Source organism: Curcuma longa, chromosome 2 (assembly GCF_044706935.1).
Source record: "Curcuma longa cultivar G26 ecotype Majalengka, Jawa Barat chromosome 2, ITB_CL_G26_1.1, whole genome shotgun sequence".
Lineage (NCBI taxonomy): Eukaryota > Viridiplantae > Streptophyta > Magnoliopsida > Zingiberales > Zingiberaceae > Curcuma > Curcuma longa.
In genome coordinates this window covers 8,659,975-8,683,606 of record NC_133862.1, presented here as the reverse complement: position 1 = coordinate 8,683,606, position 23,632 = coordinate 8,659,975, and the positions used below count along the sequence as shown (strand labels likewise).

At 37.4% G+C, this 23,632-nt stretch overlaps 3 protein-coding genes and 1 pseudogene across 3 annotated transcripts; 2 read left to right on the top strand and 2 right to left on the bottom strand.

The window, feature by feature from the left end:
• Positions 1 to 5,944: 5,944 nt before the first annotated feature.
• On the top strand, positions 5,945 to 10,569 carry LOC141820696 (RGG repeats nuclear RNA binding protein A-like). Its single transcript, XM_074708066.1, has 6 exons — positions 5,945 to 6,299; positions 6,495 to 6,897; positions 6,995 to 7,133; positions 9,683 to 9,841; positions 9,956 to 10,018; positions 10,152 to 10,569. The coding sequence occupies exons 1-6, from the start codon at positions 6,128 to 6,130 to the stop codon at positions 10,344 to 10,346; spliced, it is 1,131 nt and encodes a 376-aa protein (XP_074564167.1). The 5' UTR covers positions 5,945 to 6,127; the 3' UTR covers positions 10,347 to 10,569.
• Positions 10,570 to 11,904: 1,335 nt separating this feature from the next.
• Positions 11,905 to 13,091, bottom strand: LOC141821534 (protein NDL3-like; annotated as a pseudogene).
• A 1,151-nt stretch (positions 13,092 to 14,242) lies between these two features.
• LOC141821857 (uncharacterized) lies at positions 14,243 to 17,989 on the top strand. Its single transcript, XM_074709231.1, has 7 exons — positions 14,243 to 14,538; positions 14,637 to 14,747; positions 15,394 to 15,462; positions 16,490 to 16,621; positions 17,337 to 17,414; positions 17,491 to 17,619; positions 17,709 to 17,989. The coding sequence occupies exons 1-7, from the start codon at positions 14,314 to 14,316 to the stop codon at positions 17,892 to 17,894; spliced, it is 930 nt and encodes a 309-aa protein (XP_074565332.1). The 5' UTR covers positions 14,243 to 14,313; the 3' UTR covers positions 17,895 to 17,989.
• Positions 17,990 to 20,167: 2,178 nt separating this feature from the next.
• On the bottom strand, positions 20,168 to 22,504 carry LOC141816450 (pentatricopeptide repeat-containing protein At3g49240, mitochondrial-like). Its single transcript, XM_074704232.1, has one exon. It carries the CDS (start codon positions 22,481 to 22,483, stop codon positions 20,459 to 20,461), a length of 2,025 nt encoding a protein of 674 aa, XP_074560333.1. The 5' UTR covers positions 22,484 to 22,504; the 3' UTR covers positions 20,168 to 20,458.
• Between the last annotated feature and the right edge of the window lie 1,128 nt (positions 22,505 to 23,632).

Here is a 23,632-nt window from a genome sequence, read left to right as displayed (position 1 = left end):
CTACATACTAGGTGATTCGAGTCCTTAGACTCAAAGTTCTCCAATTGAATCATTTGATCTCTAAATCAAAATGAGCTACAAGTGTCATGATTACCCTAAAAGAATCTTTCATTGACACAAATGAGAAAGTTTTCTTATAATCAATATTCTCCTTTTGAGTGAATCCCCTAAAAATAAGGCAACGATATTGCTTTTTAAATCTTGTTTAATTTTAAATATCCATTTGCACCAATGGGTTTCATACCTTCAAGCAATTCGATAAGTTCTCAAATGTCATTGTTTGCCATAGACTTCAACTCATCCTTCGTGGCTTCGATCCATCTCTCAAAATTAGAGCACTATTTGACTTCTTGAAAAAATATAGGATTATTTTCAATCCAATGTCAAAATCATATTTTAGAGATAAACATAATCACGTGAAATCGTGAGATCTCTAATCCCATGTGGATCGTCTTCAAGGCACTTACGATTGAGATAGTTGAGGCAATATGAGGCCATATCTCAACCTTAGTAGAAGGTTTCTCCAATTGCATTGGAGATGATAAATTATATCTTGATTCACTACTCTCACAGGATGTGCAATATCCATAATATAGGGTATGAATTGTTAGTACCGATGTAATCAAAATATCTCCACAATAGTATGATATTGTCTACTTTAGGCCTAAGTCCTCATGACTTTGTTCTTGGGCTCTCTCCTAAAGGCCTCATACTAATGGAGATATCTTTCATCCTTTTAAACCCATAATCTTTTTCATGTGTTTTAGATGTGGAACTATGTTTGCACCCTTGCAACCCAACAATCCCCCCTCAAACAAAGGACCACAGACCCCCCTCAAACAAAAAGCCTCCGTTTGATGTCTGAATCCTCGACCCACCAGGACTTTTTGCCCCTCGGTCCACCCGACCTACTAGGACTTCTCACCTAGCCGTAACTAGGACTTTTTGTCCCTTGGTCCACCCGACCTACTAGGACTTCTCACTTAGCCGCAACTAGGACTTTTTGCCCCTCGGTCCACCCGACCTACTAGGACTTCCCACCTGGTGTCTGGTCCTCTTGTCTGGTTCAGACACAGGAGCACCCACTTTCTTTGTTTTTAAGGTTCAACCCACATAGTTAGATCTGGATCATGGCTCTTCCGGCAGTTAATCCGGTGAAGAGCGGTCTCGCTCTGATACCAATTGTTAGTACCGATAGAATCAAAATATCTCCACAATAGTATGATATTGTCCACTTTGGGCCTAAGCCCTCATGACTTTGTTCTTGGGCTCTCCCCTAAAGGTCTCATACCAATGGAGATATCTTTCATCCTTTTAAACACATGATCTTTTCCATGTGTTTTAGATGTGGGACTATATTTGCACCCTTACAACCCAACAATGAATATCATACCATTACTTGTTGCACTTATTGTCACCATAAGAGGATCGTCAATGCTTTCCTCAAAAGATACGTCCCTAATTTTAGTACTCTCACTGTCCTTAATAAATTTGATATTTTCTGTCTTGAAAAAGGAATTATTTAAGGGATCATAAAAATTTATATTCCTAGGTATCCCATAAAATGACAACTCACTGTCTTTGGGTCTAGTTTCTTTTCACTAGATTCATAAGGCCTAACCTCAACCAAACAACCCCAGACATAAAATGTCTAATGCTAGGTTTCCTACCCATCCACATCTAATATGGAGTTTTAGTCACTGTCTTACTAGTACTTGGTTAAGTAAGTAAACTACAGTCTTGAGTATCTCATCTCACAAAGACTCTGATAGATAAGTGAAAGTCATCATTCTTCTCACCTGCCTGAAGAGTCTTGAGTCGAGGTGTGAGTGGAGTCTTGTAGTAGTCAGGTGGAGTCTTTGCTTGTCTGTCCTTGATTTTATTTTCTCTGCCTTATAGTGGTCAGTAGAGTCTTTTCTTGTCTATCCTTGTTCTTATCTTCTCTTCTGATGGAAGTTGATGTCATCCTTCCATCATGTTGTCTAGATTGTTCTCTCCAACAAGATCCAGAGAGGGTGTGGATCTTGGGCTAGTAGGCTTGTAAGGAGGAGTAGGCAGCCTAGTGGAAGCAGTATGGTTTCCGTATAGACTGAGCTTACTAACTTTCTTAAAGCCCAATGATCATGTTTCTTTTTATATTTTTGGAGAATATCTTCATGTTTAGTATTAATGGGAAAATGGAAGAATTCCTTTCCCATTTCTCTGGGCTAGTAAATTTTCTCTGTGAATGATTCTCCAGCAAAAATATAGTCAATAAGAGTATAATGTCTATCTAAGAACCATTCACTCCCTGAACAGTAGCTCGCCATTTAATTAATTGTTCTGGTAAAGTTGTTCTAACATTCTAGTCAGTTTCTGGATCAGAAGTATAATCATCTTGTTCTAGGTGCATACATTACTATCATGTATATCTAGTCTAATTAGATATTTTACTAGCTTAATTTTCATATCCAACCATTCTAAGGGAGTACTGTCTAATGTAAGAATTACAAATGTCTCCTGCTCCAAGATGTGTTGTGGAATATATCTGTATGAACTTATAAGGAAAGTCTTGGATAGAGTCCAGTTCATGGACCCAAAGTTTATGTAATAGCCCGTAGTCCATGAAAGTCAAGGTGTTACTAGTCTTCCTTTGAATTTTCTATGGATGAATTTCTCATAGTCAATATTGACTCTTCTAATAGAATAGGAGAGCAAACAAGCACACCCAAGGGAATCTGAGTTTGGACACTGAGGAGAAGTTTTTGACATTTTAATTTAAAGTTAAATTCACATAACCAAAATGTCACTGCCTGCTACTAGATCTTTATGTAATATTTCTAATAATTCACATAAGTCTGCAAATTGTTGAAAATTAGATGTTTCAGTTTTGCTTCATATATAAGTATGTATGTTTGTTGGTAGACTGTGTTAAGTCTTTTTGTAAGCATTTTTTCTATTTGTAGTCTTTCAGGTGTAAATGCTGTAATTGGAGGATTCCTAGGAGGAACCTTATTTTGTTGTTGTAGTTCAGCTAAAGTTGTATACTTGTCTAGTTTGTTCCATACTATAAGTGGTTTCTTTTCCTGTTGTTCCATGGCCATAATTGCCTGTGAGTAAGTCTTTCCGATTTGGACAGAATCAGAACCAGAGGTTTTGAGGGATACACTAATAAAAAAATTAGGTCCTGAAGTAGTTCGTACTGCTATTAAGACATCCTCAATAGAGAAATATCCTTTATAAAAAGATTTTCTAAGTCTTGTATGGTTGTTATTACTTGAGCCCATGTTTGATAAACCCCTGCATGGAGTCCAGTAAATATTGCATAGCATGTGAATCTTTTATTTTCTGTTTTGTGTAAGAAATAATGTGTAAGAGCATTGATGATAGCAATTGTGTAATCAGAACTATTTGGTATGTTGAGTATGTTCCAGATATTGTCTATGAAGCAAGCTTATTGTGTGTCTGATTTTTCTCGTGCTTCAAAGTGAAATTGCTCTTCATATATGTGGAATTATTGTAACACCTGTAAACCAAACCACATGTTTGGCATAGCATTAGATCTTACTTTATGTTGTCTATCCATCTGCAAGCATGATTAGTGTAAAAGTCTAGATAATATATCTGTTAAGAAATTATTAACTCCTTTAATATGTTTTTATTAAGTTTTTAATTCTCTACATCTGTAAATTTTATCCATTTATGCCATTATCCCATGCATTTCTTTTTTTTTAATGCATTTTTTTCATATTACTGTTCATTGCATTTTTGCCGTAAACAGTATAATCACAGTTCATAATGGTAGATGAATAGTAACCAAGATGTCGTGAATAGCATAATTCATTTTTTTTTTCCCGTATAATTATTGTTCATCTTAATTTTTTTATGAACAATAAAACAGTAAACATGTGCATGAATAGTAATACTATTTATGTGGAAAAAATGATGAATAATATTTTTATATTATCAATGAACCATATAAACAGTACTTTATTATGCCGCTCTAATATCATTACAGATTCGAATGCATAAATTATTGAACAAAATACAATAATTATAAACTTATAGTGATTTTTTTGTCAAACTTGTTCTTTATGTTCATTGTCTGAAAAACTATTATAATGAATGAACATCCATTTCACTTTCATAAATCAAAATTCCTTCGATGATGGATGTTCTTTTTCTATAAATAATTTCGCAAGACACGTAGTCTCTGAAAATTATTACAATATTTCCTCACGCTCTCCCCTTCTCATCTTGAATTTGAACGCACCCTTTTAATAGAAAGAAGAGTAGTAAGATAAATCATAAGATAAGTGGACAGTTTGGATAACACACTAAACACGAGACCTAAACGAAATAATATCCTCTTAAATAGAGAACTTCAACTCTCACGCTGACTTTTCTGGTGATGTGCCGTTGGAGTGTCTCGTTGGTTGACATGAGCTGCACCCAGGTGATGGGTCCTACAACCTTCTCTATCCTGTTGGTCGTTAGGTGCAAGCGTCTGCTTTCGGAAGGTTAGGCTCTTCGAGATTATTTTTTCGTATTTTCATCATTCACAATGTCTTAACACAAATGTTTCCATGGACGATATCAACATGATGTGTCCAAAATCCTCCTCCTAGTTTGGACACCGAAGTTGAAGTTTCTTTATGTGGCGTGGACAAACTTATGAGGATAAACACGCATTAGAAGACATTGAAGATGTCCATCAAGTATCCTCTAATATTTAAGTTACTCTGATGGGAATGCAGTGAGATAGAGTAAGGTGTCGATCTCCTTATCACGTTCGATACCTCTTTTATATGATCAATCCTTCCATGCGGTACGGATGGTCGTTTCCTATGGTACAACCTTATACACGAGGTGCATCTAGTGATGGTTGAATCTTGTTTAGTCACGCCATCTTCTTCAATGGCGGAGCCAGCCCGGATGATTTACTCGGGCTGATCTCTGACGGTGAGCTATGCCGACGAACTCTGAGTTATTTTACCCGGGCTGGCTCTTCTATTTTCTTTAAAAAAAAAACTTATGTAAATTTAAACTGTTTTGTCGTGGAGCACCCGGGCTATAGCCCGGGTAAAGTAAAACGTGACTCCGCCCTTGATCTTCTTGCAGGAGATTTACCCAATTATAACTTTTGTCCCCGTAGTAATTAAGCTGTTAGATAGGTTAACTAATGGCAGGACGGATAGATCTGCCATCCTAACGCATTAAAAAATCTTCTTCAATATGACCCAATTAAATATCAGCCAACCATGCGCCTATATATATATAATATTAAAATTTTTAAATTTAAACTACCAATTAAGTAGCAACGGTCTCATACGGTTGGCTTCACGATCATCTATAGGCATTACCTTGACTTTGTCGAGATTCAACCTTTGCAGTTTTACACTAGGATACGTGTACAATTCAAATCGAAAGTTAACTGTGAATGCGTGAATAAATAAGTTAGTAATACAAAGTTCATCAACTAATTAAATAAATTTAAAAATATAAAAATTTTAAACAATTAAATTAAGCTTGAAGATAAGCTCTAAACCAACAAAATTAGGATAAGATCAAATCAAGTTTAAATAAAATTTTCAACAATTTTATTAAATTTAGAATCAAATAATCTCGAATACCATAAAGCAATCCGGTTTGACTTGTTTACAATTTAAAAATTGATAAAGGCAACTGGGCTCCACCCATGGCCTTGGCCCATAGCGATCAGCCCAATCAGACGCCGCCACTAAAAAAAGCTACCCTTCTATAAATCTCAACCGTACGATATTAGCCTCACCGGATCGATTGAATCCACGTGACCTAATGAACACTATGACAAAATTACCCTCCGTCGAAAAAAGGTTGTATTGCGTAAATCAGTTGCTGATGTCTGTCTATTATCGTCATTTCGGTTACCGATCCAGTTTAAATATCGACGAGGATGGGCGGCTGGGGATTGGGTTCGCCTTTGCTCAGGTGTGAGAGCTAATTCGGGCAGGAAGATTGCGGCTAGGGTTTTTGCTCGCCTATTCCATCTCTTCTCCGATTTCTTACTCTTTCTAACGGCGATTGCATCCCGCCGGCGACTGTGGTAGTTTCGCACATTACCCTGGTGCGGTTGCGAGACCGGAAATTCGAACGATATCTTGTGGCGATGGCTCCTATCAATTCCTTCGCGCTACTGGGCGATGACGATAACGATGACCCTTTGCAGCTCATCGCCGCTCAGCAGCAAAAGTTGGCGGTCCAAAAGACCGCTGTTCCAGCCTCCGCCACTCCGATAGCGGCGAAGCTTCCTACAAAACCGATTCCTCCTTCACAAGCTGGTGAGCTTTGAGTAGATTCGGCCGACTTTATTTTTATGGAAAGGATTGGCCGTTTGGTTTTTCGCCATCGATCTTGTGTTTTGTTTTGTTTTTTATATCCTCGCCTTATAACTCATGCCTAAGCTATTTCTCTTAACTGCGTCCGGATAAGTAGGAAATGTATTGCCTTTTGATTTGGGGATGCTCTTGATCCAGTGAGGGAAGCGAGGAACAATGCTGCACCAGCACGTGGTGGGGCTGGCCGAAGCATACCTGCCCGTGGGCGAGGCAGTGAACGAGGTCCAAATCGTGACTTTGGAAATGCGAACTCAAATGGGTATAACAGATCCTATGGTGGTGGTCGTGGTGGCGCCGGTGAAGATGGTGACGTTGACAAGCCTGAGAGGGAACGCCCCCCACGCCAGCCTTCTAGTCGTGGTCATCGTGGTGGATATGGGGGTCGCGCTGAATATAGCAATGACGAATATGGAGGTGACTCTGAACGGCCTCCACGCAGGTTGTATGAGCGTCGGAGTGGTACTGGCCGAGGCTATGAGATGAAACGTCAAGGTGCAGGGCGTGGTAATTGGGGAACATCTACCGATGAGACAGTTGCACAGTTAAGATATTGCTGTCATTGGAAAAATCTAGTAAAAACAGAAGTATTCTCACATCCTATTACTAATTCTTGTTCTTATATCTTCATTATTAAATAGGGAAAAGAATGATGCCTTCGTCTCTGATGAAAATTTGCCAACTGAAGAGCGTCAAGAACAGCAAAATGCACCTTTAACAGAGGAGAACAAGGATACGGTGGGTGCAACTAATGAGTCTGAACAAAAGGCAGAAGATAAGGTTAGTTTAAGTTTAGATACTTAACTTTTTTTGTTGGGTGATGGATATTTCAAAGCTCAAAAAGATAATGTCCATAGATTATCTGTTATTATTAAAATAATATATTTTTAAATGAAAACCGCATTATGCAATTTTACTTTTTCAATGTTTGTGATTTTTGGTGGTTATGTTTTCCAAACAATTTATGAAGTTTGACTGATGTTCAAAAGCATAGAAACAAGTTTGCACAATTAAGATTTTGCACGCTCCACTTGTTTATCTCTTAACTTAGTCAAAAGCTTGTGAATCTACACATAATCATTGTTTTATCATAATTTTAAAGTTATCCTTTGTTAACTATCATTTGAATGTGAAGTATAGCTTTTTTTCTTTTTTTATTTTGATTTCCAGTATGATTGTGTGGTGTATACCCTCCATAACTACATCATAGATGTGGCAAAACATCCTACAGTTTTGCAGCCTCTTCTACTCAAATGTCTTAGGTCAAATTCAGGTGTAATCAAATCTTTTGCTGTGTTTATGATTTTACCTTGCTTAGTCAAGTCATCTCATCCGACAGATAACTGGTAGATCTCTTTTGGTCACATGCCTGCCATCTAAAGTTTTCTGTCAGAAAAAAAATCTGCCTGAGCTTAATTTTTTTTTAATACCCATTTTAGAATCCTTGCTAGGTGACACTGCTTTTCAGATATATTTCTCACTTTGCAGCATTGAAAAATATCTGTCATTACTTCACTTAATCTGAAGTGGCTTTTGGAACCATCCTTTTTGCATGTATACACAGTGGCTTCCTGTGTAGTCTATATCCTTTTATTCCTTCTCAAGGGTTGCACATTGCAGATGATACTTGATGTCTCTCTCTTTGTAGGTGATTAGTAGTTGACTTATGAGAGTTGTATTCTTGTTTTCTTAAATCTGCTTGCTAATCTGGTGACTCTCTTGGAAAAATCCTCTCAATGTACTGTACGTACACATTTGAGGTTATAGGGATTGTTTCCAATGTCCATGTGATTGTCATGCTCCATATATGGTGCTCTTTTTTCTAGTTGTATTTATAATTAAAACATTTGTTTTCTGTCTGAGAATTCAGAGAAGGTGATGCACTCAAGGAGCAAATTCTTTGCACAAGTCTAACCAGAAAAATTATGTGTAAAACCCTACTTTTTGGAATGAGGAAGATACTGTTTGTGTGATGATTCCACTTACCGGTTTAAACATCCTTTTTTCTTTCCATTTTCTTACAAATATATGTGCTTCAGGATCAGTTGTTTTTAATTCACTGGTATTGAATGGTATGAGAATCAGATCCTGCTTTTTCCTCATCTGGGCTTTCCATCTGTGTCACCTCTTTAAGGGCATTGCTTCCTTGATTTTTAAAATGTCTTTTAAAGAGATGGATTCAGTTCTCAAGAAGGCATTATTAGCTTTCTTTCCTTTTTTTTTCTTTGTCAGCTGTATAACCCAATGACATCTCTATTTGTGCAAAAACAGATACTTTCTCAGTATTGTGACGCTTGCGTATATGAATGCCATGTAGTTTAGTTTCATTTCCATTGTGTCTGATTCAGTGGGTCTTGCATGGTACATGAAACCAATGTATATCTACTCTTCATCTATCCTAGAGCTATTTTTATGTAACAGAATCAAGGCACTGGTGTGCTTTCCTGTCATGGTTCAATACAGAAAATTGTCAAAAATTTGATATTATATTTCTTTTTCTGAATGTTTTGTTTAGATTGTCATATACCAGGCCGATTCTATAGGTCTTGCATTGTTTGTAATAAATGAAACCAATATGTGTGTGCATAGTCTATTTCACCCAGCGTAGAACAATTTGGATGTGGCAGAACCTAAGTATCGACATGTTCTTTTCTCCTTCATGCTCTCGATTTGAGAAGATACCATACTTAGAATGTTAGGTGTCATTTTCTTATTGTGAGTCTGCTGGTGTTAGATTATGCACCTTTCGCTGCTATCCTTGTTTATTCTCATGTTTGTTGAATTAAAATAATCTTGTCACTGGTCGAACTTCAGTTGTCGTATATTGATTATTTAATCATTATTATATAATGCACATTAACTGATAAAAGTTCTTGTCCTTTTGGTCTAAGATTCAATTTCATTTTATAGAGGTTATATATTTTGGCTTCTAAGTCTCGTAGAGATGACCCCACCCAATGCATAGAGTTTTGTTTTAATTTTGTGTATATAAACAATCAAGTGTTCTGTTTATAATGCCCTTCTAAAGTTAACACTTGTTTTTGAGCAACTTCTGCATCTCTTCAAATATGCTAGGTTTTGTTTAATCCGAGCACTTGGCTGAATCTCATTAATAAATATTATTTTAGTTGGACAATTTGAGATTTTGTATGAATTTTCTATTATTATGATCTTCTTGGTTGTTTTTTTTAAAGATGTGAAATACTATGTACTAAATAACTGAAAGGGATTTGGGAATGTGATTACTTTAACTTCTTACTTTTCCTAAACTATTTGACCCTTTATTTATTTTTTGCAATAATCCTGACCTTTTCAATTCTATTGTATAGGAGATGACTCTGGAAGAATATGAGAAAGTAAAAGAGGAGAAAAGAAAAGCTTTACTTGCACTGAAAGCTGAGGAGAGGAAGGTAGAAATAGACAAGGAGTTGCAATCCATGCAGCTGCTAACAACCAAAAAGGAAGTTGAACCTGTTTTTGTTAAATTGGTATGCCTGCCGACAAGGCTTTTCATCCCCTATTCTTGGCTGCTTTTTGTCATTTGTTCGCACAATCAGTTCTTTACAATTTCTCTATGCTTCTGAAACAACCTTATCTTTCAGGGTTCTGACAAGGATATAGGGAAAAAGAAAGAAAATGTTGATCGAGACGAAAAGAACAAAAAGGTGTTACATTTTGTCACTTTATATTACTGCTTGCGACTTCTTTCCCACGTACATCACTTTATTATGCTGTTTATACTTGCCAAATGGATAGTTTCCCCCTTTCAAGTATTGAAGTTTCTTTTCTTTTTGTTAGCCCTTGAGCATAAATGAGTTCTTCAAGACCGGCAATGGCAAACAATACTACAGCTCAGGTGGCCGTGGACGTGGCAGGGGAAGAGGTGACCGTGCACCATTCGGAAGCAGTTTTGGAGGCAAGGGAGCAAGCTATATAACAGATGCCCCATTGATTGAAGATCCGAGTCAGTTTCCCACGCTTGGGGGAAAATAAAGAACTCTAGTTTTCCCAACGGTGCCAATTTCTGAGATACTTAGTTCTTAATTTAAGACTTGTTTTTGCTTCCTGAGAAGAGTAAACATCGTGTGGGTTCTTCAGTTCATTTTTCAACTTATGTATATTGAAAGCTGTCTCTCAACAACAGCATGCTTTGCTATTTTGCATGTAAACAGAATGTTAGTGCGTTCAGTTTTGGTCCTTCAGAGTTTTATTTTTTTCCTTCCGGTTGTTTTAGGAGTTGATCGGACTGCATGTTTGTTTATCTATTTGTCAACAAAGATTTGCTATCTTTAACATTTATCTAAGTTGGTTCTTGTTCTTGTTACATGATACTTGTTTTGTGTAGTTAGCATGTCGATGTGAGGTCTTGTTTAAGGTACTCAAAGGGTCGTACTCAGGGTTCAAAAGGATGAATAACATGGAAAAGCATGGAGTAACATGTGGGAAAGGCAAGAAGCAAAATATGGTGAGTACAAAGCAATGACACATTCAACTTGTGATACGATGTGGATTATATCTTTTTTGAAAGAGATAATGTAGATTAAATCTTTTACTGAAAGAACCTAACATTACTCTTTTTTTTTTTTTGGAACAACACACAACTATTTATGTTACAAACAATCTAATGTTCCATGAGCAAACAAAACATAAGAAAGTTGCCTATCAACTTCTTTAGGAGGGTACATTTTTACTGAACTTATTTTTGCTATTCATTTTTGTGTCTATGTAACCAGCTAGATATTTTTTTATCAAATCTTTTTCTACTGTTAACTTTTTTTTGTCTCTATATAACAAGCCATTTTTTAGTCTCTATGTTAAGTGTTATAGAAAAATAGGTCAAATTATTGCAGTTTATTTTTCCAAGTCTTATATTTATCTAGTGTTTAGGAGAATCTTTTATTTATCTGTGCATAAATAGGTTTTCCTGGCAACGTGATCATTAGACTTTTACCAAGTCTTATATTTATCTTTTATTTATCTATTTATCTGTGCATAAATAGGATGCACATGCTTGATAGGTAGCCAAAAGAATAGAGAAAGATATGAGAAGGCACTTCTATTACAAAGATGCATGATATAATTTGTATCAAGATCACCTCAACCATGTACTGTATCTTCTGATTAGTTTTGACATCATGGGAAGCACGTAACAATGCAAGGAGAGTTCTCACCAACAAATAGCAGCGTCCGGCAAAGAAGCTACTGTAATCCATCAGTGGTGTTGTATCTCCTGCCAACATATACTTTTGAAACAAGGTTATGATGATTAACTAAATTCATATGCACAAAAGTTTGTTATTTCTAGAAACAAATGGACCATCCCTCAAAGTCATCGGGAACTATCGATGAATGGAGGCCTCTGATCTAGCAACTGTAAATTCAAAAAAAAAAAAACAGTGATGAGTACTAAGCCTCCTCTTTTTAAGCCTTAACGTACCAATTGATGAAGCATTCAAATACATATAATGTGCCATATGTGGCTCATGTAATTGTGTGGTGTAACCACATATTTCCTACCAATGATCAAAATGAGATCACTATTAGCATGAGACTGGCACCGGGTAAAAACAGACAGCTAGAAGAAAACTCCCTTAGTAAAGTAATGCTGAAGCAAGCAGTCATTGATCAAGCCACATATCCCATAGAAGTAGAGGAAATCACATAGCACCTGATGATATAATGCAGTTTATCATTTTAAAGATCAGTAGAATTTTCGATGCCAATCCACCTTAAAGTTACTATTTGATGGTAAAATAACTAATTTGATACAAAATCAGACCTAACACAAGTTCCCTATATATAATCTAAAGAATTTATATAGAGTCAGTACTACAAGTAGAATAATACTCGGAAGCAATAATTCAAAGATACATACAGAAAAAATGGGAAGTATATATGCCGCTGCCAAGATTCCCAATCACATAATTGAACCTAACCCAGGAAGCATGAATAGAGAGGTTAGAAAACAGCAACCTGATCTACCAAATCATTAACTGAAGGAATAGGAGCAACAACAACAACAACAACCATCAAGTCTTATCCCACTAAGTGGGGTCGGCAATATGGATTTTTCTACGTTATTGAGCTCTATCCTCTACTATATTATCATTTATATTTAAATAAATTTTATCTTATTTTATTGCTGCTAACCAAGTCAATGATATATTTGGACACACTCCCATTTCAAGTACAAAAAAGGAATAGACATGTCAATGATATATTTGGAGAATCATAAAAACCAAAAGTGCAATATAAGTGGAAAATGAAGTTCTCTTAAATGAAGCTTCAACAAGTTGCCAACTTCATGACCTGGAGGACTGATATGGTAGATAAAGAAATTGTGAAGCACTAATGAAGATGCTTCAGGAGTAATGAATAATCCTTGGAAGCATGATACATCTAAGCAACTATCACAAAAAAAAAGAAGAAAAAACATGCATGACTTCAAAAAGAGGATTCTTCAGCGAGCTACAGACATCCAATCTAGCTATGGGGAATTTCTTGGCTTTGAAAAATAAAACAAGCGAGGTCCTATTGACACCAACAGTAATGACTGTAATGCAAAACTGATGGCAAAATTCACCTTTGATATTGAGAAAACAATTCAATGCTGAAGGTTTTAGTGGAAGCTAGAAGCTACTTCTGTTAACTTGCGAACTCACAATTTAAAGCCACATCTGGATAGATGGTGAAAGCAGGTTTGTCCTGATCTCCAAACACAAAACAGAAACAACCCATGGCTAGTATTTATGAGATGCTCTTGTTGACCAATTTTAGAGGACATTCAACTCTCAGAAAATGAAAACAAACAAAAATATATAATGTAATACAGGAAATCTTTTAAAAAAATGTGAGAAGTATGATGCTCGTCTCATGAACATACAAACTGAAGACCCGTGGTAAAAAAAGTCATCTTTTGCACTTATGATTATAGAAGATTCTGAGGGAGGGTAAGCGCACCTACAACTTAATTAGAAGCAACAGGTTTATGTTATTCGCAGAAAGGAGTACCTTAAGAATTTGAAACACGGAAGTAGAAGAGGAAGAAAATAAATGAACTTTAGAGGGAACAATGGGAGTTAACTAGGAAGATTAAAGACTAGTGATATTATCGGCATAACGTTTTGTGTACAGATTGTCCATCTTTAATCTTTGGTTCACCTCGGAGGTCAGCAGCCTTATTCGATTCTAATGGAATTCAATCTCAGATGATATGCTCAACAAAAGAATCAGGCATTCAAAGAAGAGGATAGAACAACAGATCATTTATCAGGACTGGAAAATAAAGGAACTTAAACAACACCAACCATGACATATCTAACATCAATCAGCAGAAACAACTTGCTTTCTCAAAATGATTTATGTGACATAATCTTGCGAAAAGAATCAAACAAAGAAGAAGAAGGGAACACAAACAAAATCATCAAAGTCATACGAAACAAACTCAAGGACTAACATTCAACGAGAAAAAACATGGATGATAAATTCGGCTCATAGCGCATTTCACGGAGCAGAAGAAAAATGCCAGGCAATAAATCGAGAGGCACCCTTACCTCCCTTCCTAAGGCAATCTTCTCCACTTCCGCCAACACCGAGTCGCTCGATTTCCCCATCGACCGAGGCGACACCGACCTCGGCCCCTTCCCAAGCTCGCTTCTCCTCCTTCCGCCGCTTCTCCGCGACAATGAACAACCCCTCTTCGCATTTATAGCCGGCGTCGCTAACAGCAAAAGCAACGCATTCTTTTGTAAACCCCCTTAAATGAAACTATAGGGTGTAAATTAAATAAAATTTCAACCCGGTTTAACTCGGAAGGCTACCGGTTCATTCGGCATTTTAACATTTCGCCCCTCCAAAGTTCGATATTTTTTTAGTGCCTTCTCGAAACATCGATCGAGAGTCAACGCAGTATCTCAAATAGCCATCGGAGGTCAGTCGCCGAGGAGAAGACGAGCGAGCAATGGCGAGGCTCTTCCGGCCTTTCGTCTCTTCGATCTCGCTTCTCCTTGTTGTCATCCTCTTCCTCTCTTCTTCGGTTCTCCTTTCCCTCGCTTCCTCGAAGAAGCCGCATGCAGCCGCTCGAAAGGGCGACATCCCCTTCATCAAGTGCCAGGTCTGCGAGAAGACCGCTTACCAAATCATCCAGCAGGTCAAGAAGAAGGAGGCTCAGATTTCGCCAAAAAAGGTTTTTCTTTGTTTACTTCTATTTTTTTTTCTCTGGTTTTTTTCTTTCACTTCGGGGAAACCCCCAGATCTGACTGGATTAATTCGGTGCTGCATTAGGTTTCGGAGTTCCAGATCATTGAAATAGCAGAGAATATCTGTAATTTAAAGAAGGAAGAAGCGGACTGGATACTCCAGATTGACCTTGTTGAGAAAGGAGATAAATTGGAGGTATGTGGAGAAACTCAGCGAATTCGCATTTAATTTAGGTGATTTTTCTATATTTTATCTCGATATAGTTTCATTTATTGAACAATTACGGTATTCTATGGGGGACGTATACACATGCAAGACTGTTCTCTGGGAGTTTCTTCTTCTTTGTTACCTAGGAATGTTTAAATTCTTTCTGGCATTCTATACTGTATTTTCTCATATATTTGGATCTTTTGTAATCTACATTACAACATATGGACTTGACCAGAAGGATTGACTACCTGTAAAAAAAAATTGTTTTGTGGAATTGGTTCAACTTTGATGTTTCCTTAAAGATATTCTTCTCATAAAGGACTTATTGTTACCTCTAAACCTGTTGCCTCATAGTCTTGTACAGTAAATAAATAAAGTGAAATGTGTTTGAAACTAAGGTTTCATTACTTTCCTAATTGGAAAAAATTTGTTCTTTTTCTTTTACCAGAATACATAATTTGTTAGTTTCAACTCTTCCCTTTTGCTTCCCCATGTCATTTCAGTTCTTTGCAACATTCGCTGCTTTCATGTATAATAATACAGTTTTTGACTAAAGATATTCTTTCCTAGGTTGCAACCTTTGCAATTGTACTTGTACCATACTTATCCTGCTAAAATTTGCATTTTCCAGTTAGTTGAGCAAGGTGTTGAAGGATTATGTAATTCAGAATGCAAAACCATTGAGCGTGCTTGTCAAGAGGTACCTACTTACAAGCCATGGAATATAAATCTTGTTTCCTTTGATATAGGCATAGAACAACATTGAGCGTAGTTGTTTTATTAACTTGTCATCACTGGACTTGCATTTTATTACCCGTTATTTAAGTTGGGTGAGTTTGTAATTGATAATTCCTGCTCTGTTCAGATAATACTGAGATTATTCAAGTTTATTATGTGATTTTGGGTTCTATATGTTGGCCTCATTAACTGACCAATTACTCTGCATTTACATTTTATTATTCATGCATAACTTTAAATTAATTTGAAATTTCAACCATATTCTTAGCTGGGTGTCTAACTTGTTCTCACTAAATGTTATATAATAAATTAAAAAGACAGTTAAGATCCTTGTTTTATGTTTAATTTTATTGAGGACAAAATTTTGTGCAAGTAGTTGTGGTTAAAGAATCTCTACTAATGATGATATCAAAGTTACTTATTATGTTATATTCTCGCTTATGGCAAAGAGGTATGCCTTGACTAAGATGAACAGGTTCTAACAGGACCAACATTTCTTAAATCCCTCAAAATATATACATTTAGTCTCTGGCTGCTGTTCACATATCCTATGTTTTATGATTGATTGCCTTTGTGTGCAAATTCATAGTTATTGCGTAGTTCCAATTTTCTTTTAGCGCGGTAGCATTCTAATTAAATTACCATTCATCTATGCTGAAAAAATCAATAGTAACTTTGTGAATTGGAAATTTATTTTAATTTACATTGGATGGCATCTTAGTACTTGTGGATAGGACTACTTACTTGGCAATGAGTCTTGTGTGTACCTTGAAACAAATTTGGACGGACTGTTGGAAGTTGTTGATATAGCAAGAACCTTTTGTTGGTTCTTTTACTATGGGGGCACTTAAGGTTACTACCAATGTGGGGCAAAGAGAATATTACATTTTTAAATCTTGTTTATTATTATTATTATTATTTTTAATTCATGATATGTAACGTAATATGCTGAACCATGTTCATAACCTGCATGACATTTTTGTTTGCAGATTATGGGTTACTCAGATACTGATGTTGCAGAATTTGTGTATAGCACAAGACCTTCAGTTGATGAGTTGGTTAATTTTCTTTGCAAGGACCTCTCCAAAGCATGCTCTGTCAAACCATTGCCTCTTCCTGCGGTAATTTAGTCCTATACTTTGAAGTTATTACAGTTTGAATGACAGATTCACCTCATTTCTTACAACAAAGAAACTGTCCTTTCTCGCTCTCTCTCTCTCTTTTTTTTTCCGGAAAGGAGAACTGTGTTTCTTTTAGTTGTAACATCCAATCGCCTACTTTACTTAAGAATGATACTTGAGATGCTTAATGATATGAAAACATATGGCAAGGAACAAATAATTGCTAATTCCTGTCTAATGTTTCTTTATCCATCACTAATTTAGTAATACTTAACACAGTAAACTGGAATCTAAGTAATGGTTCTTCGATTCCATCACTACATGATATTTTAACAATTATACTGAACCTGTTTATCTACATGAAAAAACTGAAGTAAATTTGGGTTTGCATGTTGCTAAACTGATGCAACAAGTCCCACTTAAAAGCCATGGATCATAGTGAGCCTTGGTTGAACATTCATCATAATCCTGGCTGTTCTACAGAAGTTAAGTCCATGACTTGAATTTACAAATTGTAGTTTCTCGGTATCACTTTTGATATGCACCATGATCACCCATTCCCATTGAACTAGCTCTCATCTTTTAAGTTAATTGTAAATTCATGGTTTCACTTCTTAAACAACTTATACAATCAGTGTAGCAGGTCATTACAATCATGTCGTTGTTAGTGCATATGGATAAACATGTATCGTTATTCTAGCCCTCGCATTTGCAGGATAGGGTTTCCGGAGAGCCTTTTGTTGTCAAGCCCACTAAAGAAGCTGACATGGATAAACTTCTGAGATCCATGGAGGTATTTTGCAGTTTGGTTTGAGTTTCCCATTTGCACCTTGCAATCTATATAATATCTTCACCTGTCACAAAAACAGGGAATGCCAGGGGCACCTGGAATGAAAATGTACTCGCGGGAAGATTTGATGAGTGGCAAATTTGGTGGCGAAGAGGATGGCGACAGCGATGAAGATGAAGACGACGACGATGACTTTCCTAAAAAAATGGTTATTTAAAATTTTCGCCTATAGTTTCCCACCTCTCTCATGAATCTTGAATTCTTCATGATTTTCCTGTTTTTGTTATTAATGTTCAGGGTAATATTCTGAAGGGTAAAGATCATCCTAAGCTGGACTATAAACAGAAGATTATGCAAGGAATTGCTGACACAAGGACAGTAATGAAAAGGCATTGGAGCAACATATCTAAACACGCGAAGAACTTGTGGACAAAATTGACAAAAGGTTCAAGTGCAGTAAGATCCAAGAAAACTGATCTATGAGTCTGTAACAGCAATTTCTTCAACCGAAAAAACAAGGGGGAAAACTGATTTGTTTGATTTTCAACAAAAATTTTATTTGATTTAGTTCTCGGTAATGGAACATTCTTGTCACAAAATTTTATTTTATTTAAGTAATGAGTGACTTTTGGTAATGGAACATTCATGTTCGGAATCGGAATACCTCAGATGTGTAAGGATTTTTATGATTTCAAGGTTAATAATTTTTTTTTTTTTCAAAATTATCCTCTGCAGTCCGTCGTTGCTTTCCCCATCGCGAGCGGAGAGCAACCAACAACATTGGCGTGTCCCCTCTGTAGGTTGTCAGTGTTGAAGAAGTCAAACATGAAAAACCTGGCTAACTATTCGTTCCTGATGTCCTTCACCTCTTAACTCCGCGAAGGCCTTAGGATTGTCGACAAGACTCAATTGGTCGAAGCTCCCTCTAAGATAATTGAGTCCATTCTCCGAGAAGATCTACGATCCATCATCCATCTTTGAACCAAACTGTTTTGTCAAACTCGGCACTATTGCGGGAGAGGAGCTCCGGGAAGAGACGACAGTGATTGTGATTCGCTTTCCATAAAAGCTCTTCTAGAGCTTCACACCGGCTTTGACAATCTCCTCTCTAGCGATCCTTGTCCTCCATGCTCTTCGACCGCCTTTCTCGTTTTAAATCGCTCGTTGCTTCCCTTGAGTCTAGCTCGTGAGAGAAAGGTAGAGGTGAAATTTGGAGATCGATTCTCCGGTGGAGATTTAGCAAGAGCGATGAAATTTCTAATTCTAAAAATTATAAATCAATTATATTTACTTATTATATATATTATCAATTTATTATTATCATTAATATTATAAATATCAAATTGATTATCATTAATAAATATTAAATTAAATTATAATATAATTAAATAATATTAAATAATATATTATTTCTCATAATAACTTGAACGCCTTCTTCAACGCTTGGACAATCGACAAGTATGTTTGATTATTTTTCTTTTGAAAATAACACTTATTTTAACTTTTTTAGTAAGAAATAAAATGAATTCAGAAATAAAAAATACTTTCACGTCCATTTTATACTATCTAAAAGAAGCTAATTGTTCTCAAATCTACCAATATTCCACGTAAATTTTGCATCATCCCCTAGATTATTTGACTTTTGGAACGGATATAAGTAGTCGACATACTTATAAATAGGGGTGTAAATGAGCCAAACTGCTCACAAGCTATTCGAGTCTCGGTTCGAAAAAAAAATTCGTTTGAGTTCGTTCGATTAAGTTAACGAGCCGAGCTCGAGCCTGATTTCGAACTCGAAAATATTATCAAGCCGAGCTCGAGCTTACAGTATTTGGTTTATGAGCTCGTGAACATGTTCGTTTAAAGGCTCACGAACGTGTTCGCGAACATGTTCGTTTAAAAACTCACGAACGTGTTTGTTAAGAGATTCACGAATATATATATATATATATATATATATATATATATATATATATTACATGAATTATAAATATTATATATATATTAACGAGCCAAACTCGAACTAAGCTCGTTTAACTTTTAAACGAGCTATTTTCGAACCAAACTCGAATTGAATTCGTTTAACTTTAAAACGAACCTTTTTCGAGCCGAGCTCGAGCCGTTCGCGAACTATTTAATTTTATTACGAGCCGAACTCGAGCTTAAGAATTAAAGCTCGAATCAAACTCGAGCCGAACTCGAGCTTCGGAAAAACGAATCGAGCTCGAGCTCGAGCCTCTTACTGTTCGGCTTGGCTCGGTTCGATTACACCCCTACTTATAAAGAAATATTATTTGGTCACCAAAATTCTCCTTTTTAAAAATACCTTTCGAAATTTCAAAATCATCCAACATAACATTTTAATTCATCTAACAAAATAATAATATGACAAATATACTATCTGATAGCCACATTACTCTTCCATCTAAGTAATGAATGTACCACAGTTCAAAAATTTTATAAATATTTTAAAATTATAGAGGGTATTTTTATATAAAAAAGCTACTCTTTCCTACCCATCTCCGATTAAATTAAACTAAGTAAATATATTTATAGTTTCACTAAATATCATTTTGTTATCATTATCTTGTGCTTACTCATCATTAATTATTTTTTTTTAATGGGAATGAGGAAACAAGATTCATCACAGACCTTATCCACCCCATTAGCTTGGCCAGTGTCTCACTGTTTAATCGAAATGGAGAAATAGACCTTGGAATGAAACTACAATAAGAAAGTAGATAGAAACCTAATGCCACCTACTCTCCCCCACCATTTCCTTCTGTTGATATAAAGCATAATACAATGACAAAGAAGAATGCTAAAACATAAAAACTAGACTGTAAGAGGCATGCCAAATAATTTATCTGCAAGAGTTTGAAGGTCTTAGCAGTCAAAATAGCAAGTGAAACACCAGTAAACATTGGAGCACACTAGACAAATGGAGCATGGTAAAATAGCAGCTGCCAAATATGGCATGGAGAAAGGTCTTCGTACCTTGTTCCTTGGGCAAAGCTCCCTAAGCAGAACTTGCTTGTTGTGAATCATCAAAGGGATTGTTCAGAATCATGTGCAGCTCTTTGCTTCTCTTCCTCATTCAAGCCACCATCTTTTCTTGCACCAGGGAGAATTTCCCCTTCAATCACTGCATCAGCAGATTTAGAATCTGCAGATGATTCACTGGCTTGCTCTTCGGCGTTGGAACCATTACTAGAGGGCTGCTCTTTCACAGCATCCTTTTTTCGCCCCAATATTGCTTCGATAGCTGCAGCACTAGCTTTAGCTGCAGCTGCTTCTTTCTCGGCAGCCTCCTTCTTCTTATTCTCTTCTTCCTCCCTGGCAAGAGCCTCAGCTCTTGCTTTCTCTTCTGCTTCCCGTGCCAACCGTTCCGCCTTCTCCCTTGCGACGTCCTCCACCAGTTTTCCCATCTCCTCCTCTCTCCCTTCTTTCCTTAAGGCCTCCTCCACAAGCCCCTTCATTTCTTCACTCAGTGTGACTCCATCATCGAGCAGCAAATCCTTGAGTGTCTTCAGTCCATCATCCAATCGCCCAGCATCAATGAACCCTTTCAGTAATAGTTCATAGCTAGAAACATTAGGTTTGACCTCCTTCTCCAACATCTGGTCAAAGAACTTCTTGGCCTCATCAAGATGTGCCACATTCACCAAGCCAATGATGACTTTGTTGTATGCAGTGGCATTTGGCCTTAGCCCCAACTCCACCATCTTTTGGAAGTACCCAGTGGCATCGTCCACCCTATCGATCCCAAAACAGGCTTCCACCAGTAACACATAGGTGTATTCGTCTGGACTGATCCCACGCTCACTCATTTCTTTGTATAACACCTCTGCCTCGGCAACAAACTTGTTGCTTCCCAGCTGATCAATCAAATTGTTGTAAGACAGTGTATCTGGTACACATTTCTGCTCGCCCATTTGCCCGAACACTGTGATCGCATCTTGAAACCTTCCGGCTATGCAATAAGCATCAACCATCACATTGAAGCTGCCCAAATTGACTGTGATCCTCCTCGGTGGATTGTGCTCCTTCAGCATTCTATCAAACAGTTTGAGGGCCTCGTCAAGCTTCCCGTTTCTTCCAAGCGCGTCCAACACCAAATTGTAGCTCACTGCTTCAAGCCGAACCTTTGAGCCTTCACCAAGGATGTCCCGGTATATCTCCATTGCCTGCTCCTCCAGTCCCTTTCCAAAGTAACCTTTCATGAGGTTTCCATAGACGATTCCATCAAGGATCTTCCCACCGCCGAGCTTCTCCTGAAGCTCCTCGAAGAGGGACACAGCTGTGTGGGGGTCCCCTTTTTTGAGGAAGCCCTGCATGATATGGTTGTAGACGACGGGGTCCGGGGTAACAAAGGCCTTGGCGAGCATGTCATCTTTGAGCTCAACTGCTTGTTCAATCTTGCCATTGTCGACAAGACCCTTGGCGAGGATTCGGTACGTGGTGGCAGAGGGAGGAAAGGGGGCGTCGTCCTTAAGGAGAAGCCGGAAGTGCTCAAGGGCGATGTCGGTCTTACGGCAGTCGCAGTAGACCTGGAGGAAGAGATTGACGGTGATGATGTTGGGGGCGACGCTGGCCTGGGTGATGAACCGGTGGAGGGAGAGGAAATCGGCATAGCGGCACTGGCGGAGGAGGGCGTTGAGGACGGCGTTGACGGTGAAGATGGTGGGGCGGCAGTTGGAGTAGATGGAGTGGCGGGTGAAGAGCGCGGCCTCGTCGAGGTCGTTCTCGCGGACGAGTTTGAGGATGCGGTTGTGAAGGTCGAGGCGCTTGGCCACGAGCGCGGAAACGGGCTCCGGCAGCTTGGGGGCGTTGGGGTTGGGCGCGGTCCTGGGGCCTCGGGGAGGAGCGGGGGAGGGGGGCTGACGCTGGTTGCGGAATGAGGAGAGCGGCGGCTCGATCCGCAGGCGGCGCTTGCGGCGGCGGCGCTCGGCGGCGGCATCCTCTGCGGTGGCAAAGGAGAAGAAGCGGAGGCGAGAGGCCGAGGCAAAGGAGGAAGGGAAGGAGTAGGGTTTGAGGCGGCAGGAGAAGGAGACGGTCTTCGAGAGCGCCATTACTCCGCTCGGTTCTCCTGCTCGAGGTCTCAAGGGATCAAAATGAGTAGCCGAATTGGGAGATTTTAAGACGAGGGTTTTGGGGTTTGCTTGCGGCACTCGGTGGAGGGTTGATTGGGCCGGCCAATTCATCGAATGGAAATGGCCCGGTATTGAGCGTAAAAGGCTTTCCAAGCGTTATTTTCTCACTAGTTTTATGCTCGCGTTTTATATATTTTTAAAAATATTATAATCTGCTCACCTAGCTCTGCTCAGACGCATTCCAATTGGACTGACTAATCTCCATCAGAGTATCTATAATGGATGCCTAACGAAATATTATAATATCTTATTGGTATTAAATATCATATTATAATTAAACACATTCAATTAAAAATGGAGTGGACAGGTTGCCCATCCAGATGTATTTTTTTATTATATTTATTAAAACATCTATTTTATTTAATAAATATATTTAAAAATTTTTAATATTATTTTTTAAAAATAATAAAATTATTATTTTAAAATAAGATTATTATTAAAAATAATAATAATAATTTTAATATTTTAAAATATTTTTAAAATATATTTATTTAATATGATATAATTTTAAGATGATTGAGTGGACGATGAAACTCATAAATAATAAGTATTAATATTAAAAGAAATATGAATGATAGAAATATATTGTTATAATAAGTATGTGACAGTGAACCTCATACTTTTTAATAAAATGAAAGATGTTTTAATGAGAATGGATTGTGGATGCCAACAATGTCTGCTCGCATAGTCCATTGGACCCATTCTTTCAACAAACTGTGTCAAGCCACGAATTTATGGTTATTAAATAGTGTTTCCGATATGACTGATTGTTTATGAAGCGATTGTTAATTCTTTATTTTATCAACCTGTTTAGCACAAGGCACCATCTGATTCAAATAGATAGATTGAGTTCTCAAATATATCAGCGAAGTTGAGACAATACCTTTCTCTATCATGGTCAATTGTAACTTCTTGATTTACTTTCTCACAGATGATCGTGAAATCGACCATATGAGACCGCTTGACAGATTCCACTTTTTATAAAAGAATTCCCAAATGTAACTAGACTTAGACATGAATTAACAATGGATAAAAGACAATTCACTATAAAGAAAAGAATTTAGAGCA